Here is an 18,524-nt window from a genome sequence, read left to right as displayed (position 1 = left end):
TCTCAAGGCTAGAGCTCTACCACTTGAGCCTCAGCACCACTTCCAGCTTTTTTCTATGTATGTGGTACCAAGGAATCGAACCCTGGTCTTCATGCATGCTAGGCAAGCACTTTAACCACTAGGCCAAACTCCCGGCCCCTTGGATTGGCTTTAAACCAAGATCTTCAGATCTCACCCTCCTGAGTAGCCAGGGTTCCAGGCGTGAGCCATCACATGAAGCTTCATCCTCTTTTTCTATCATATAACCTTGGGTTAGGGACAGGTGTCCTGCTCTTGTGCCCCTACCTGTAATGCCTGGACAGAGTGGCCTTCTGCATCTGATGCTGATTTGTTTCAAATGCATTTGAGATATGTTACCATTTATTTTGTCATTTGTACAATTTCTTGTTTGTAAAAGCACATTCTGAGTTCAGCAGAGGTGAGGGAAGAGTCCTGAAAAGGAACCAGAGTTACTACTGTGAGAAGACTAGATGGGGAAGGAGGGAATATCAGTGGTTGGGCTGTTTGGTAGTGAGTATTTTTGTGAGCTTGTTCTCTTGCACAGTTGGAAGTATCAGGCTGAAGAAATAGATGCCCGGAGAGTCCCCTGCTGGCTGATTTTTTTTCCAAAGCAGTATCTGGTTACAGTACTTTTGGATGAAGCTGGAGAGCGGTAGAGTCAGAATCAATAATGAAGCAAGGCAAAGCAGCTAGCGAGCCCACTGAAGCATTTGCTGCCTTCATCTTGCTGCAGGGCACACATGACATTTCTGTATTATAGCAGTTCAGATCATCCATGAATTATGGGCACAAGGACAGACAGGACCACTGTCAATCATTGTTTCATTTCAAATTCCTCTCTAGGACTAGGAATGTGGCTTAGTGATTAGAGTACTTCTAGCATTCTGAGGTCCTGGGTTCAATTTCTCAGTGCCACATGAATAAAGATAAATAAATAAAGCAATAGTTAAAAAATTCCTCTCGGGGCCGGGAGTTTGGCCTAGTGGTTAAAGTGCTTGCCTAGCATGCATGAAGACCCGGGTTCGATTCCTCAGTACCACATACATAGAAAAAAGCCGGAAGTGGTGCTGAGGCTCAAGTGGTAGAGCTCTAGCCTTGAGAAAGTCCAAGGACAGTGCTCAGGCCCTGAGCTCAAGCCCAGGACTGGCAAAAAAAAAAAAAAAATTCCTCTCAAGGGGGAGAAACAAGATGATCGAGAGGGGGGTTGGGGGGAGGGAAATGGGGACAAAAACATAAGAAGGGGTATCAGTGTGTGAGAAGTAATACACCCATTATCTGGCAAATGTAACTGTAACCCCTCTATACATTACTTCGATAATAAAATGGAAAAAAATTTCCTCTCTAGATAATCATCTTATTTAATATTTATTGCCTTATTTTCCATTGAGACTTGGACTGTTATATTCCTTGAATATAGAATATTAATACCAATTGGATATAGAATAATGTATTAAGATGATTTATAATATTCTAATAGTGTGTAGGTTAAGGTTAGCTCGTTTTCAGCTTTTTTTTTTTGGTTATGCTGGACATTGAACATGGTAGACAAGCGCTGTGCCTGTGAGTTATATCCCCACCTCTTCTACTCTTCAATATAGAAGATCTCTTGTCTTAAGTATATTTAAAGAGCATTTATTAGATGAAAGTATGTTTGGTATTTAAATGTTCAGTAGTTAAAAATGCTGAATATGGGGCCAGGAGTTTGGCCTAATGGTAGAGTGCTTGCCTAGCATGCACAAAGACCCTTCAATTCTTCGGTACCACATACGTAGAAAAAAGCCGGAAGTGGTGCTGTGGCTCAAGTGGTAGAGCTCTAGCCTTGAGGAAGGCCAAGAACAGTGCTCAGGCTCTGAGTTCAAGTCCCTGGACTAGCAAAAAATAAATATGTTGAATATGTATTTCTGGATTAGGCATCTTCACATAGGGCCTTTTGCCTTCTCCTCATTGAGGAACATAGGTTAAAGGAAAACTCAGTCCAGGGCCTGGTGGCTCACTCCTGTAATCCTAGCTGCTCAGGAGGCTGAGGTGTGAGGATTGTGGTTGCAAACCATCTTGGACAGGAAAGACTGTGAGACTTTTACTGTCAGTTTAAACACAAAAAAACCAGGGAGTGGAATTGTAGCTTAGGAGGTAGAATGCTCACCTTGAGCAAACAAAAAAACCCAAGAGCTCAGGGACAGTGCCCAGACCCAGAGTTCAAGCCCTAGGACTTGCACAAGTAGAAAGAAAAGAAAAGAGAGAAAGAAACTTTTAAGTGTGAGCTGGGTATTGGTCGCTAGCTCATGAGTACAATTTGTGACTCATTGGGAGTCTGAGGGTGGGAGGATAGAGGTTTGAGGCCACTCTGGGCAGAAAACAGTTCACAAAGCTCCTTCTCAACCATGGTGGTACAGTGTTCCGTGCTTGGCTTGTCCTTGTCAGCCCAGGCAGAATAATAGTCCATGAGACAGTTCATCTCAGTGAAGGGAGCTGGATGTGTTGGTATAAGACTTTGAGCGCAGCAAGGACCTGAAAGTCTAAAATAGGCAGATCATAGTTGAGGAACATGCCTAGACAGGAAGTAAGACTTCACTCCAGAAAAATAAGTAAAGTAAGACTTTATCTCAAAAATAACCCGAACAGCTGGGTTCCAGTCACTCGGGCCTATAAATTTAGCTGCTCAGGAGTAAGACCTGAAGGGTCCAGATTTAAAGTCAGCCTGGGCAGGCTAGACACACTTTCCAAAACCAACAAAAAGTTAGGCCATAGCTCAAGTGGTAGAGCAACAGTTTAGCAAGCCAGCATAGTAAGAACAAGGTTCTGAGTTCAGGCTCAGGTCCTACCAAAAAGAAAAATCCAAACAACAAACCACCAAAGCCAAAAACAAAACCCTACAAGTATAGTCTTTGTTAAGTGGAATTTTATATATTAGTAAAAAAGGAAGGATATGTAGCCTTTCTGTATTAAAAGAAAGGAAATACTGTGACTATTTTCCCGAAGTAAAATGGAAGTGGTTCTAGCTACTCAGGAGATTGAGATCTAAGGATTGTCAGTGAGAGTCTTGTCTCCAACCAAGCACCTAAACCTGGAGGTGGAGGTGTGACTCAAGTGGTAGAGGGTGAGTCCTCTACTCACAAACTTGGAGTTCAAACCCTCGTACCACGCGCATGTGCGCACATGCACACACACACACACACACACACACACACACACACACTTTGAGTGTCTGGCATACTATGTAGCTTCTCTCTTCACAGACTGTCGACATTACATGTTACCACTTTTCCTGTAAGGTGATTGTATGTTACTTAAGCAAGGAGAGAAAAGAACGGAGTAAAATTAAATTTTTCTTTTTTCTTTTTACTGTTCATGTGGTAGCAGGGTATTGAATCCAGGGCCTCATACATGCTAGGCAAGCACTCTACCACTAAGCCACATTCCCGGTCCAGAACATAGTAAAATGAAACAGCAGAGAAGACTGCCTGTTTGAGACGGTGTGACCATCTGTCAGAAGGCAGAATTAGGATGCTTCATTATTTATGGCAGACTCTGTATGTGTAAGCTCAGGGTTTGAATTAGGTTAATACTTGTTAACCGCCCTTGTTAGGTGATCTCTGCCTGGGATAGACTATATCTTGGGCTATCTCCTCTCATCTCCTCTCATCATTCCCCGATGAAAGTCTTCTGACTTCAGCCTTGGTCTAAGAAAGGCATCAGGATAAAATTATATCTGTAATTTTATATGGGATTAACGTTTATCAAACATAATGCATTAGTGGCTTAAAAAAATCCTCCAGCTAATTTGGGTTTCTATTTGCTTTGCTTTAAAAATAGTACAACCAGAAAGACGCTTAAAATAATTAGACAAGAAACTGCATTGTTAGGAAGAACAGGTGGTGTCAGTTCATGTAGAGTAAGTGAACGATGTTGTCTGAAAAGAAGCCTATGCCATTTCACTTTTTTTTTTGCTATATATCAAAATTTATCATAAAGTTAGAGTATAAGATGTTTGCTTGGCCGGGAGTTTGGCCTAGTGGTTAAAGTGCTTGCCTAGCATGCATGAAGACCCGGGTTCGATTCCTCAGTACCACATACATAGAAAAAAGCCGGAAGTGGTGCTGAGGCTCAAATGGTGGAGCTCTAGCCTTGAGAAAGTCCAAGGACAGTGCTCAGGCCCTGATCTCAAGCTCAGGACTGGCAAAAAAAAAAAAAAAAAAAGATGTGTGCTTTATTGTTAACAGAAAACAGAAACTGTACTTGACAGCTTGAATAAAAATTTATAGCCACCTTACCCGGCGGCTCATGACTGTCATCCTAGCTATCCAGGAGACCAAGATCTGAAGATCGAGGTTCAAAGCCAGCCTGGGCGCTAAAGATCTTGAGACTCTTATCTCCAGGTAACCACTAGAAAACTGGAAGTGGTGCTTGTGGCTCAGGGGGTAGGGTGGTAGCCTTGAGCTGAAGAGTTCAAGGACAAACCCCAGGCCCAGAGTCCAAGCCCCATGAATGACACCCCCCCCCAAAAAAAAAAAAATTAGCCAGGTTCCTCATTTGTGTAATCCTAGCCAACTCAGGAGACTGATCTGAGGATCACGGCTTGAAGGCAGCCAGGGCAGGAAAGTCTCTCCAATAAACTACACAGAAAAAGGCGTAAGTTGTGATGTGGCTCAAGTGGTAGAGTGCTAGCCTTGAGCACAAATTGGCTCAGAGACAGTAGGCCACAAGTTTAAATTTTGGGACCAGCAAAAAAAAAAAAAAAAGAAAAAGAAAAAGTAAAGAAAAGGAAAAAAGAGGAGTTGTTATTCAGCAAAGCAGTTTGTGAATAAAATAGATGTTGATAAATGTCACCCCTTTGAGCATTCTCGTTAGTCCTTCCCTCTTCTTTGTTTTGGTGTCAGTACTGGTACTTATACTCAGCCTGGGCATTATCCCTGAGCTTGTTAGCTGAAGACTAATGCTCTACCACTTGAACCACAGCTCCACTTCTGCCTTTTTTGTATTTAATTGGATAAAAAAGTCTCATAGGCTTTCCTGCCTCCTCTGGCTTGGAATGGCTATCCTTTGATCCCAGCCTCCCGTTGCCTAGCATCAATATGATATCTTTGTGATGCTGACAGCTTTTTGGTGGTCAATTAGAGATGAGAGTTTCCCATTATGTGATTTTAATGAAATGTGTCTGCACATTTCTAACAGCAGTATTACAAATATAATGCCTCCTTGGAAATACTTAACAATATATAAATTTGATTTCTTTCTTAACTACTTGAACACAGGAGCAAATACTTTTAGACTCTTCAATATTTGAATTCTTTTTTGGGGACAACAAAGTGTATCTTTATTTAAAAGAGAGAGTAATATATGCAAAAAGAATGTTTAAGACCTTTAATTTTGGCTAAAAGTGACTTTTTTTTTTGTCAGTCATTGGGCTTGAACTCAGGGCCTGTGCTCTGTCCCTAAGCTTTTGTGTTCAAGGCTAGCACTTTAAAGACACTTTGAGCCACAGTGTCACTTCTGGTTTTTCTGGTGATTAATTGGAAATAAGGGTCTCAGAGGTTCTCCTGCCCAGGTTGGTTGCTTCTGCTGCTGCTTCTTCTTCTTCTCCGCCTCCACTTCCAGTCCTGGGATCTGAACTCAGAGTCTGGGCACTGTTCCTGAGCTTCTTTAGATTGAGGCTAGCACTCTACCACTTGGACCACAGTTCTATTTCTGGCTTTTTCTGCATATGTGGTGCTGAGGAAAGGAACCCAGGGCCTCTTATTCATGCTAGGCAAGCACTCTACCACTAAGCCACATTCCCAGACCCAACAGCCTGGTTTCTTCAGATCTCAGCCTAGGATCACAGCACCAAGCTGAGGAACCAGCACCAAACAACAACATATTTTTATAAATCAAACAGCTTTAGATCCAAAAGATGCCTGTCCTGGGCCTACTGCCCAGGTGCAGACTTTATGACCAGAAGTAAGTGTGTAATTAAGTGCGTAGGTAGCAGTCCTGTGTATTGTAGAGCAGGCATGCTATGTGCAGTCCCAAATTGTTTCCTAAAATGGAACACAGCAAACATATTATATAAAAATGTACTGTGCTGTTGTAATCTATCCAAATATATGTAATGACAGATAGTGAACAAATAAATTCCTCTTTTGGAGGAAGGGGTTTGTAATTTTTTTTGTGTGTGAGTATTTGGCAGATAAAATGTAATGGTTGGGCGGGAATTTGATCTAGTGGTAGAGTACTTGCCTAGTATGCATGAAGGCCCGGCTTCAGTTCCTCAGTACCACATAGGTAGAAGGACCTGCTGGAAATCAAACCCAGAACTGCTGGTACTGGAGCTTGAACTTAGGGTCTTGTGCTCTTGCTTGGCTTTTCCTGCTCAAAGCTGGCTAGCATTGTTCCACTTCAGCCACGTCTCCGTGTCTGGGTTTTTGGTGGTTAATTGGAGATAAGAATCTCTCCTATTTGTCTTCGTGGGGTTGGCTTTGAATCTTGATCAGTGCAATCCTTTTGTGTTGTTGTTGGTAATGGTGGTGTCCCTGAGCCTCTTTGTACTCAAGACTGTCACTCTACCACTTGAACCTTGGTGCCATTTCCAGCCTTTTCTCTTTGTATGGTACTGAAGAATGGAACCCAGGGCTTCACATATGCTAGGCAAGCACTGTACTGCTAAGCCACCTCCCCAGCTCCTAATGCTCTACCATTTGAACCATATCTCCACTTCCCTAGAGATAAAAGAAATGATCTGCAGTTGACTTTTGCCTCTATGCCTCTCACTTGTACTATTGTCTTATACTACTTCTTATCTCTGTGATAAGTCTGACTTTTTTCCCCTCCTTTACATCTTACTGTCATCCCTGTGAGAAAAGAGGCAACTGGATACCATATACTATGTCAGCTGAAATCACTGAAATCCTGTCATGCATCTCTACCTCTCTCAGTGATCTTCTGTCCTTCCAGGCCACTTACTTCAGCCTCTGGTACTACAACAAGCAGAATCAGCGCCGATGGGTAGATCTGGAAAAACCTCTGAAGAAACAGCTGGATAAATACGCACTGGAGCCTACTGTGTACTTTGGAGTGGTGTTTTACGTGCCTTCAGTTTCCCAGCTGCAGCAGGAGATTACCAGGTGAGGAATTCTATACCTGCAGTGGTTGCAAAGTGAAGCCACACTTGAAGGCAGCAGGAAAAGTCTAAAACTTTGCCCACCCACCTTGTATTTTCTATGTATGTGGTATCGAGGAATCGAACCCGGGTCTTCATGCATGCTAGGCAAGCACTCTACTCCAAGGCCAAACTTCCGGCACCCACCCTGCATTTTAACTTGTATATCACCAAGGGGTTCTGCTATGGGACATGTCATATTGATTCTGCACGGTGTTTCGGATTGTGAGTTGAATGAATTGTATGTTTGCCCTGAACAGAGCAGTGGTTAAAAAGAAGATATTTCTACACTATCATCACACTTTCTCTTTTCTCCATCTCTGTCTTTTTCTGTCTCTTTGTCTCTGTGTTTCTCTGTCTTGGTGTGTGTGTGCTAGAGTTTAATCTCAGGGCTTCACACTCTTGGCTTTTTCATTCAAGTCTGGTACTCTCATCGCTTGAGTCACACCTCTACCTCTGTTTTTTTTGGAGGTTAATTTAAAATAAAAGAGTCTCATGGACTTTTCTGCCTGTGTTAGCTTTGAACTTTAATCCTCAGATCTCAGCCTCTTGAGTAGCTGGGATTATAAGAGTGAGCTACTGGGCTGGGAATGTGACCTAGTGGTAGAGCGCTTGCCCTAGCATACACGAAGTCCTGGTTTGATTCCTTGGTACCACATACACAGAAAAAGCTGAAAGTGGTACTGTGGCTCAAGTAGTAGAGTACTAGAGCGCTAGCCTTGAGATATCTAAGGACAGTGCCCAGGCCCTGAGTTTAAGCCCCAGGCTTGGCAAAAAAAAAAAAAAAAAAAGTGAGCTACTGGCTTCCTGGTTCTATGAACTCTTGTAGTGGTATCATCTTGGATATTTTTGCTGATTTTGTTTCTGCTCCTTTCCAATAAGGGAATGAGAGGATTAAAAAAAAAAGTCACAAAACCTGTGCCAAAGACTTTTTTATTTTAAATAGCCTTATAACTCTAGAAGCTGAATCTTATAGTCTGGTGAGAGAAAAAAATTAGGGTGTAGGAGACACAGAATTAACAATCAGAAAATATTAGCTAGTAAGTACACTTGAAGGGCACACAGAAAGGGAAGATAATATTAAGATGCATGATAGAGAAACTAAATACTTGTTTTCTAGATTTTTCTCATAGTTATGTGTTTTGTTCTTTTTTTTTTTTGCCAGTCCTGGGGCTTGAACTCAGGGTCTGAGCATAATCCTTGGGCTTTCTTCAAGGCTAGAGCTCTACCACTTGAGCCACAGCACCACTTCTGGCTTTTTTCAGTGTATGTGGTACTGAGGAATCGAACCCAGGTCATTGTGCACGCTAGGCAAGCACTCTACCACTAGGCCAAACTCCCAGCCCCAGTTATGTGGTGTTTTTTTTGAAGGAGGAGATATTGAGGTTTGAATTCAGGGTCTTGTGCTTGCTAGGCAGAAGCTCTACCACTGGAGCCACACCCTTATTCATTTTGCTTTAGTCTTTCAGGAAATGTTTGTCTGGGTCCAGCACTGGACTGGAATCTTTACCTATGGCCTGATGAGTACAACCATGCCGGGCTCTGGGATGGATTTCACTGCCTTTTTGCCCTGACTTGCCTTGTCCTAAAATTCTCCTGATCTCCATCTCCCAAGTGGTTAGGACAGTGGTTGTGAGCCCCGGGGCCTGGCTCCCTTTCATCTTCTGAATTACTCTTCAGAAGGGCCCTCTGCCTCAAAACTCTGACCCAGCCTGGAATGAGCTGTCTTCTCCAGACAGCCCGAGAATTTGCTGGTACTTCCGTTAGGATGATGGTTGTCACAGACTTCAATTATTATTTTTGCTTGTATCATTTTTTTTTCTTCTAATCATGGACCCAGGTGCTATCACTGAGTTCTTTTAGCTCTGTACCACTTCGAACCACAGTGCAACTTACAGTTTTCTGGTGGTTAATTGGAGGTAAGAAGTCCATGGACTTTCCTGTCTGGTCTTGCATTGAACCATGATCCTCAGGTCTTAGTCTCCTGAGATGTGATTATAGGTGTTAGTCACCAGTGCTCGGCTACATGTCATTTTCCTAGATTTTTACTTTTTTTCTTGCCAGTCCTAGAGCTTGAACTCAGGGCCTTGGTGCTATACCTAAGCTTTTATGCTCAAAGTTTTACACTTGAACCATAGCCTCACTTCTGACTTTTGGTGATTAATTGAAGATAAGATCTCATGGATTTTCCTGCTGGGGCTGGCTTCGAACTGTAATCCTCAGATCTCAGCTGCCTGAAAATCTAGGATTACAGGTGTGTGAACCACCAATGTTCAGCTTCCTAGAGTTTAAGTCCATTTTTTTTTTTCAACTTTACCTTTACCTTTTGTATGATAGCAAAGATAGTATCAGGTATAAGAATGTAGCAGTGATCTGTGCCTGAGGAAAGCTGTTTGAATCTGACAGTTTGAATCTGTTTAAATATTACTTCTTTCTTTCTTTTTTTTTTGCCAGCTCTGGGTCTTGAACTCAGGGCCTGAGCATTGTCCTGGGGCTTTCTCCAGGCTAGGGCTCTTATCTCTTGAGCCACAGCACCACTTCTGGCTTTTTCTATGTATGTGGTACCGAGGATTCAAACCTGGGTCTTCGTGCATGCTAGGCAAGCACTCTATCACTAGGCCAAACTCCTGGCCCCTGTTTAAATATTTCTGAATCTGACAATGGGAGTCTGAGTTACTGGAAGAGGTTGGACCATCAACTAAGCAAGAAGCAGGTCAGGTGGTAGAGAGCAACACGAACAGACAGTGAAACAGGTCAGAAATAGAAAAGTCGAAGAGCAAAGTGGAAGCGGGGTGGGAAGACTTGAACTAATCACTGTCTCAATTTAAACATTTTCCTGGCACATGTGTATAATCCTATCTACTCAGGAGGCTGAGGTTGGAGAACATGGGGTGAAGCCTGTCTGGGCAGGAAAGTCCATGAAACTTAAATAAACTGCTGAAGAGTCAGAAATAGAGCTGTGGCTCAAGTGGTAGAGCACTAGCCTTGGGGGGGTGGGGGGAGCAGAGCTCAGGGACAGCACCTTAGGCCCTGTGTTCTAGCTCCAGGACAGGTACACATACACACACACACACACACACACACACACACACACGCACACGCACGCATCCGTACACGCACATGCCCAACCTTTCAGATTTTATTTTACTGGTATACCTTAGAGTGGTAAATAACACTGTGTCTTGATTGGAGATGATACTGACTTTATAAAATTGATATTTTCCCTAGGTATCAGTATTATTTGCAGCTGAAGAAAGATATCTTGGAAGGAAACATTCCTTGTACATTAGAGCAAGCAATTCAGCTTGCAGGCTTAGCTGTGCAAGGTATGTAATGCATAAGGGACAATTAACTTCTATCAAACTTTTTGTATGCATCTTTAGTAATGTATTTAGATTAGTGAAATGTTATTTTCTTTCTTTTTTTTTTTTTGCCAGTCCTGGGGCTTGAACTCAAGGCTAGTGCTCTGCCATTTGAATTACAGCACCACTTCTGGCCTTTTCTGTGTATGTGGTACCAAGGAATCAAACCCAGGGCTTCGTGCATGCTAGGCGAGCACTCTACCAGTAGGCTATACTCCCAGCTCTGAAATGTTATTTTCTAAGGGGCTTCCTTGTTTATGCCAGTGAAGTAGGAGACTTTAGAAGTCTCTAGAAGGGTCATTGTTGTATATCAAGGCAATAAATAGTTTAGCAAATAGAGATACATGTATTTTCAAAGCATTTATTTATTTATTTTTTTTCTTGTGTATGCTGGTACTGGAGCTTGGAACTCAGAACCTTGTGCTCAGTAATTTTTCTCATGGCTGGTGATTTACCACATAAATTATATATCCAGTCCAGCATTTTGCTGATTAATTGGAGATGGAATTTTTTCTTTCTTTCTTTCTTTCTTTCTTTCTTTCTTTCTTTCTTTCCTTCCTTCCTTCCTTCCTTCCTTCCTTCCTTCCTTTCTTCCTTTCTTCCTTCCTTTCTTTCGCCTGGATCGGTTTTGAACCTTGATCATCCCAGGTCTCAGCCTTCTGAGTAGCTAAGATTACAGACATGAGCTACCTACTGGCTTATTTGGTCTCTTTGGTTGATAGAAAAACAGACTGTTGCAACCTATAGCAGCTTATTAAAAATAATTTGCCTCCTGAATCAACCATACCATCAACATAGTGCAAATTGAGTTTTATTGTGCTTGTTTTCTTATGCCAAGAAAATATAATCAATGTGAATGTTTATCTTTTTTTATTGTCGGGATAATGTAGAGGGTTATTGTTACATTGTCAGGTAGTAGGTGCATTACTTCTCATACATTGATACCCCTTCTCATGTTTTTGTCCCCATTTCCCTCCCCCACCCCCTTGTCTTTTTACAATAGCTGATTTTGGGGACTTCGATCAGTATGAATCCCAAGACTTTCTTCAGAAATTTGCCTTGTTTCCTGTGGTAAGACTCTTGATTATTGGACCTTTTTATAAACAAATTCTTCCCAATTTCTAAATGGCTTCTTTCCCAATTTTATAAGCAATTTCTACTGAATTCCTAAAATGAAGTCTGTCTACTAGAGCTCCTAGCTAGGGCTTGGTGTTAAATCAGTTCCCTCTGGGATACATCCCAACTGTCAGATCATGGAAGTGAGGGACAATCACCCTGCTGCGACTAGAGAAATTCTTTTTGGATTTGAATATGAACCTGAGGAGAGGGATGCTTTCTTGGCTTTTGAGTAGCACACAGCCCTTTTGCTTTCAGCTGGAGGCTTGATCACAAAATCAATGTTGGAATGTATTTGGCTTCTCATCAGAAAGTCCCAGCACAACTTTTTAAAGTTAATGCAGTTGGAAATGACACAAAAATGATATTTGAAACAACTGAGGGAGGTGGAGTGCACTCTTGAGAATTTACATAGCTAGCCAGAGAATGCACAGGATATTTTTTGCACAGGGCTCAGAAGTGGCTAATGAGTGTTACCAATCTGAAATAACTCAGCTAAAACTTGAGCTGAAAAGGCAAAGCAAGTTATTTAGGCTCCTGAGCAGAAGTCAGTTAATTCCTTAGAAAGATCATAGACATAGGCCAACCCATCCAAGTAGTAATATTACTTTTTTGGGGGGGTTGCTTCTGGGTCTCTGAATTCAGGGCCTGAGTCTCTTTGTGTTCAAGGCTAGTGCTCTAACACTTGAGCCACAGTGCAACTTTCAGTTTTCTGGTAGTTTACTGGACATGAGTTTTTCAGACTTTCCTGCCCAGGCTGGTTTTGAACTCTAATATTTAAATCTCAGCCTCTTCATTAGCTAGGACTTTAAGTGTGAGATGCTGGTGCCTGGCTTACTAGTTATAGTTTTACCTATAATGATGAGCCAGTAAGAGTAGCAGTGATTCCTCCTAGGTTTACTTTTATTACGTGTGTGTGTGTGTGTGTGTGTGTGTGTGTGTGTGTATATTTTTTTTTTACTGCTTTGTATGTTATAGGAATGGTTACAGGATGAAAAAGTATTGGAAGAAGCAACCCAGAAAGTGGCCTTACTACATCAGAAATACAGGTAACATTAAGATGTAAGACATGGAACTGGTATAGAATTAATGCCAGCTTGGATGTGCAGTATGTGTTGATAGATTAAATGTATATGGATAGCTTTACTGTAGCTGCTACCACTGCATTTAAAGAAGTCCATGGTAACTTGTGTGCCAAGTGTTGAGCACTTGCCTGTGTTGGTTTCTTTTTTATCCATCTTACCAATCAGGAAACTGAGGAAATGGAAAATAGCTAGTCATTGGAAGATGCCAGTCTGTCATTCCATATATTAGAAGTTTGTTTGGTAGCCAGATCTTTATAGGTGCTTTATAGGGAGAGTTTTTTTTTCTTCTATTCTCTCTTTTTCTTATTCATGTTCTTTATTATAATTAATAAAAGGATTACATGATATTTGCCAGATAGAAGGTGCATTAATTCACATATATTGATACCCTTTCACATGTCTTGGTCCCCATTACCCTCTCCTCCAATCCCCCTTCTTTTTTTTTTTTTTTTTTTTTTTTCTTTTTATTTGACCCTGTACAAGGGCTTGTACTCAGGGCCTAGGTGCTGTTTCTTTTCTTTTTTACTCAAGTCTGGCACTTTACCACTTGAGCCACAGCTCTACTTCTAGCTTTTTGGTGGTTAATTGGATATGAGTCTTATGGATTTTCCTGCCTGAGCTGGCTTTGAACTACAATCCTCAGCTCTCAGTCTGCTGCGTAGCTAGGGTTACAGGTGTGACCTCCTGGTATCTTTGTTTTCTTTTACAAGTCAGTAAGAATTGCACACTTGCCATTTCCTATATACTTTTTGTTTGTTTTTGTTTTGTGGTATTAGGGATTAAACCCAGAGTCTTATATGTGCTAGATAAGCACTCCACAACCTGGGTTTTTACTGTGTAGCTCGTGTTGGCCTTGATCCCAGTCTTACAGCCTTAGCTTCTGGATCTCAGTTGAGCTCCTTCATGCCAACTTCCATGCCAGTGCTGCTTTGCAAACTGTTCTCCATCCCCTGTGCCCTGTGATAGGAGTTCTGGTACCCATTATGCTGAACTCTGCTGTGTATGTCTGCCTGTATATGTTGACTCTTTGATATATATACAAAAACTTGTTTCATAGAAAATGCTAGCTGTAAGTCAAATACCACACAGTTCCAGGTACTTTATTTACCATATAATTATAGTAATCTTTAAGGTAAATATTATCCCCATGTTTCTTGCCCAGACTGGCTTCAGTCTGTGACCCTGAGATTTCAGCTTCCGAGGCAGCTAAGATTGTTGGTATGAACCATGGACTCCCAGCTTTTCCTATATTGTGTCCTCCGCAGTCATGGGGCTTGAACTAAGGGCCTGGGCCCTGTCCCTGAACTCCTTTTGCCCAAGGCTACTGCTCTATCACCTAGAGCCACAGCTCTACTTTGGGTTTTCTGGTGGTAAATTGGGGATAAGAGTCTTAGGGACTTTGCTGTCTGGACTGGCTTTGAACCCTCCATCCCTGGCTCAGCCTCATGAGTTGCTAGGATTACAGGTAGGAGCCACCAGCAACCAGCTTTCTACATGTTCTTGCAGTGCTCCAGTCTCCTGAGTTGAAGGAGGATTTATACCTATCATCTTTGTGTCCCAATTTCTCCATTTATCATTTGACTTGAACATATAATTTTCAATGCCTGATATGTGGGGGTAATTGAACAATTACTTGATGATATAGGATAAAAAAGGTGGCTTTGAGCAGAATGCCAGTGGCTTACACCTATTATCCTAGTTACTCCAGAATCAGTGATCTGAAGATCTTGATTTGAAGCCAATTTGGGCAGCAAAGTCTGTACAACTTGTATTGCCAAAAAACAAACAAACAACAACAACAAAAACCTACCAAAAAGCCAGGAGTAGTACTATAGCTCAAGAGGTATAGCACTAGCCTTGAGCATTAAAGCACAAGGATCATGCCCAGGCCCTGAGTTCAAGCCCCAGGACTGGCACAAAAAGAAAAGAAAATGAAAAAAATCTGGTTTTAACTTGGAGCGATTTTAGGGCTTGCCTCATCCTTTGTCTCTGCTCTTACCTACCTAAAATTTAAGGATTAGATCTTGAATAAATCACCCTGGCATTCAGCACAATATTCTAGTACTCTTAACAGAATTCTAAAGTTCACTTTTGCAGGTCAGTAGTCAGTTTTTGTTAAATATTGGAGGATCATTCTGGTTAGTTATGGGTAAAAGTTTGAAATGTGTAATGTTTTATGTCAAATTGAAATGTGGCTCTTATACCACATTAAAAGGGTCTACTTTTGTAAAGAATCTCACCAATGTCTTTTGGGTCTCAGAGGGCTTACAGCTCCTGATGCTGAAATGCTGTATATGCAGGAGGTGGAGAGAATGGATGGCTATGGAGAAGAGAGTTACCCTGCCAAGGTAAGGGTGGCCGAAAGGCTGGAGTTCTCTAAAATTAGGCTTGATAAGCAGGATGTGACAGGCACCTGTACTTTCAACTATTTGGGAGGCTGAGATTAGGCAGATCCCTGGAGAGTGAGGCAAGTGTGGGGCACATGCCAAGATTTGTGTCCAAAAAGGAAACAATAAAGTCTTAACAATTTGAGAGTAGAGAGAAAGTTCGAATGTGCTTTAAGGTGCAAAACCCTGAAAACTTAAAAGCCAAGGTCTTTGTGGCCAGAATTTTTGTAGTAAAGCAACACATTCCAGCTTCTGTGGTTTGTGCTGTGAAATGATCTGGATATGGAGTTCCTGAAGGGTTCATAGCCTTTGTGTTTCAGAGCTGTTTCTAAGATAACTCATTCATTTCATTCAGCCTGTTTTACTCTTAGTTCTTTTCATTCCTGGAAGGCAGATTCCGGCCAGTGCATCTTGTGGTCAGATCAGTGCAACTGTTTCTTCAGCATTGCTTTCTCACTCTTCCCTTTCAGGACAGTCAAGGAAGCGACATATCCATTGGAGCTTGTCTTGAAGGTATCTTTGTGAAACACAAGAATGGGAGGCCTCCTGTGCTATTTAGGTATTTTTCTTCCTTCTTTCTGTGAACATTCTGTGGCTCCTGTTGGTGACAGACTTTTTCTTTTTTTAAAGTATTTGTAGTAGTTAAATTGCTTCCAAATTTCTCCCCGTTTATCATTAGAAAATGGAAATAACCTTTTTCTAGAGTAAAACTAATAGACTACCTTCTTCAAAACCAAATATGTAGAAAATGGTGCTTTCTTAAAAGATATGTCTTAAAGATGCTTGAAAATGCACGCCCTGGTTCCTGCCATTTGGAGGCTATTCCTGCTCTTCACATGAAGTTTTCCTTTGAGCTCTGGGTTTCTAGGACTGTTGTTATGGAAAATCTAGACCTTTCTTCTGGCTTTAGTTATGTAATGAAATTCCTTAAATACCAACATCTCAGCAAATTTCAATTACTTTGGCAGTGTTGATCCCATTTCCCCCTTCCCCCCCACTGCGCCTCCCCCCCACCCCCCCAGTGCAAAGAAGGGATTTGGGTCAGTCTTGGAATGTATTCTAGAAGGAAAACTAGAAGGAACCATGTTGTTTCACATTAGAATTCCCTGGCTCCCCCTCCCTCCCCCCATCATGAGGCTTGAACTCTGAACCTGGGCTCTGTTCCTGAGCTCTTTTGTTCCACTTTTGGCTTTTTGGCAGTTAATTGGAGATAACAGTCTCTCATACTTTCCTGCACTGGCTGGGTTTGAGCCGTGATCCTCCAATCTGGGCCTCCTGAATAGCTAGGATTACAGATGTGAGCCACCAGCGCCAGCCAAAAGTTTTACTTTTTTTTTTTTTGGTCAATTTTGGGGTTTGAACTCAGGATCCGGATCCTGTCCCTGAGATTTCTTTGCTCAAGGCTGAAACACTACTACTTTGAGCTACATTGCCACTTCCAGTTTTCTGGTGGTTAATTGGAGATCAGAGTCTAATGACTTTCCTGTCTGAGCTGTCTTTGAACCGTGATCCTTCTATCTTAGACTCCTGAGTAGCTAGGATTACAGGCGTGTATCTCCCCCCTTGCCCAGCCCACAGAATTTCTTAAGAGCGTTAGAAAATCTGATTTAACTCTTGAAATTCTATTTTCTCTTGATAAAGAATTAGAAGTTGATTTTGTTTTTACAAAGTGGTAAAATATATTCTATCACTTTTGTTTTCTGGGTTGTTTTGTGCCTGTCCTTTTTAAGAAATTTTCTCAGCCAGATACTGTGCCAAAAGCACTCCGCATGATTTATTAGAGAACAACTCTGATGAGAAAGTTTTGGGGGCATTAATGCCCAAAATATTTAAAATGTTTGTTAGGTGGATAGTTAAGACATCAGCAGAAAATTAAAATAGGGCTATTTCTGCCCAGAAAGGACTTTTCTGTCTAGGCTGTCTTCGAGCCACAATCCTCAGATCTCAGCTACTCAAGGCTAGTGCTCTACCATTTGAGCCACAACCATACTTTTTCCTTTTTTTTTTTTTTTTAAACATATAGTTTTGTTTGTTTGTTTTTTGTTTTCCAGTCTTGGGCTTCGGCTCAGGGCCTGAGCACTGTCCTTGGACTTTTAAAGGCTAGAGCTCTACCAGTTGAGCCTCAGCACCACTTCCGGCTTTTTTCTATGTATGTGGTACCGAGGAATCGAACTGGGGTATTTGTGCATGCTAGGCAAGCACTCTACCACTGGGCCAAACTCCCGGCCCATACTTTTTACTTTTTCTGAGTAGCTTATTGGGGGTAAGAGTCTCATGGACTTTCCTGCCCAGGCTGGCCTCCTGCAGTGATCCTCAGATCTTAGCTGCCTTGGTAGCTAGGATTACAGGATTGAGCCACTGGTGCCTGGTTTATATATTATTTTATACAGGCTGAGCATCTCTTTAATTCCAGCTTTCAGCTGGTTATTTAGAGTTAAGATTCTTGTGCACTTCCTGCCCTGACTGTCTTCAAATGTTTGATCCTCATATCTCAGTCTCTTGAGTAGTTGGATTTTAGGCGTGAATGACTCCTGGCTGGCTGTGTTCAGGTTTTTGAAACTAGATAATATCTGAATTAGAAAAATGCACGCTGTCTGATTAAACACTATGTTGCTGTTTTCCGCTGTCCTCAGGTGGCATGACATTGCAAACATGTCCCACAACAAGTCCTTTTTTGCATTAGAGCTGGCAAGTAAAGAGGAGACCATCCAGTTTCAAACTGTGAGTAAACAGTAAGGAATCAGAGTGGGAATGTTCTTCCTAAAGTTAACAAGTTAGCATTTGTGTGCCCTTGTGTGTTTGCAGTGGGAGGTAGCATTAAAATGATAGCATTACATAATTTTATAAGACATGAAGTTTTATAATATCCTATTCTGCAAAATAGCACTTGGGTACAGTGCCATATGCCTGTCATCCCAAGCTGTGAGGGAAGCCTAGTGCATACTTGGCATCCTGGAGACAAGGGGAAGCACAAATAGGAGGATTAAAGTCCAGGTCAGCCTGGGCATAAAAATGAGACCCCCATCTTGAAAATTATGCAATAAAAATTGAGCCAGACCCTGAAGGCTCACACCTCTAATCTTAGCTACTCAGGAGGCTGAGATCCGAGGATCAGGCAAGAAAGTCCATGAGACTCTTATCTCCAATTAATCACTGAAGAAGCTGGAAGTTGTACTGTTCAAGTGGTAGAATGCTAGCCTTGAGCAAAGAAATCTCAGATGCCTAGGCCCAGAGTTCAAGTCCTAGGACCACACACACACAAAATAAAAGAATAAAAAATGAGCCAGACACTTGTGACTCATGCCTGTAATTTTAGCTTCTTAGGAGGCTGAGATCTAAGGATCCTGGTTTGAAGACAGCCTGGGCAGTAAAGTCTGTGAGACTGTTATCTCCAATTAACCACCAGAAGCCCCGAGTTCAAGCCCTAGGACCACCCCCT

The 18,524-nt window shown here is 41.9% G+C and overlaps 1 protein-coding gene across 1 annotated transcript in view; it reads left to right on the top strand.

The window, feature by feature from the left end:
* The window catches only part of Ptpn21 (protein tyrosine phosphatase non-receptor type 21), a 61,706-nt gene that overhangs the window by 16,348 nt on the left and 26,834 nt on the right, over window positions 1-18,524 (top strand). Inside the window, exons 3-9 of the mRNA XM_090344673.1 lie at window positions 6,931-7,100; window positions 10,364-10,461; window positions 11,501-11,568; window positions 12,592-12,662; window positions 14,959-15,046; window positions 15,556-15,644; window positions 17,719-17,806. Coding sequence (XP_090200799.1) covers window positions 6,931-7,100; window positions 10,364-10,461; window positions 11,501-11,568; window positions 12,592-12,662; window positions 14,959-15,046; window positions 15,556-15,644; window positions 17,719-17,806 — 672 coding nt within the window. The remainder of the gene's footprint in view (window positions 1-6,930; window positions 7,101-10,363; window positions 10,462-11,500; window positions 11,569-12,591; window positions 12,663-14,958; window positions 15,047-15,555; window positions 15,645-17,718; window positions 17,807-18,524) is intronic.

The sequence above is a fragment of the Megascapheus bottae genome, chromosome 14 (genome assembly GCF_031878675.1).
Source record: "Megascapheus bottae isolate mThoBot1 chromosome 14, mThoBot2.hap1, whole genome shotgun sequence".
In the NCBI taxonomy this organism is placed as follows: domain Eukaryota; kingdom Metazoa; phylum Chordata; class Mammalia; order Rodentia; family Geomyidae; genus Megascapheus; species Megascapheus bottae.
The sequence above is the reverse complement of the archived record's forward strand: the minus strand, read 5'-3'. Positions and strand labels throughout refer to the sequence as shown.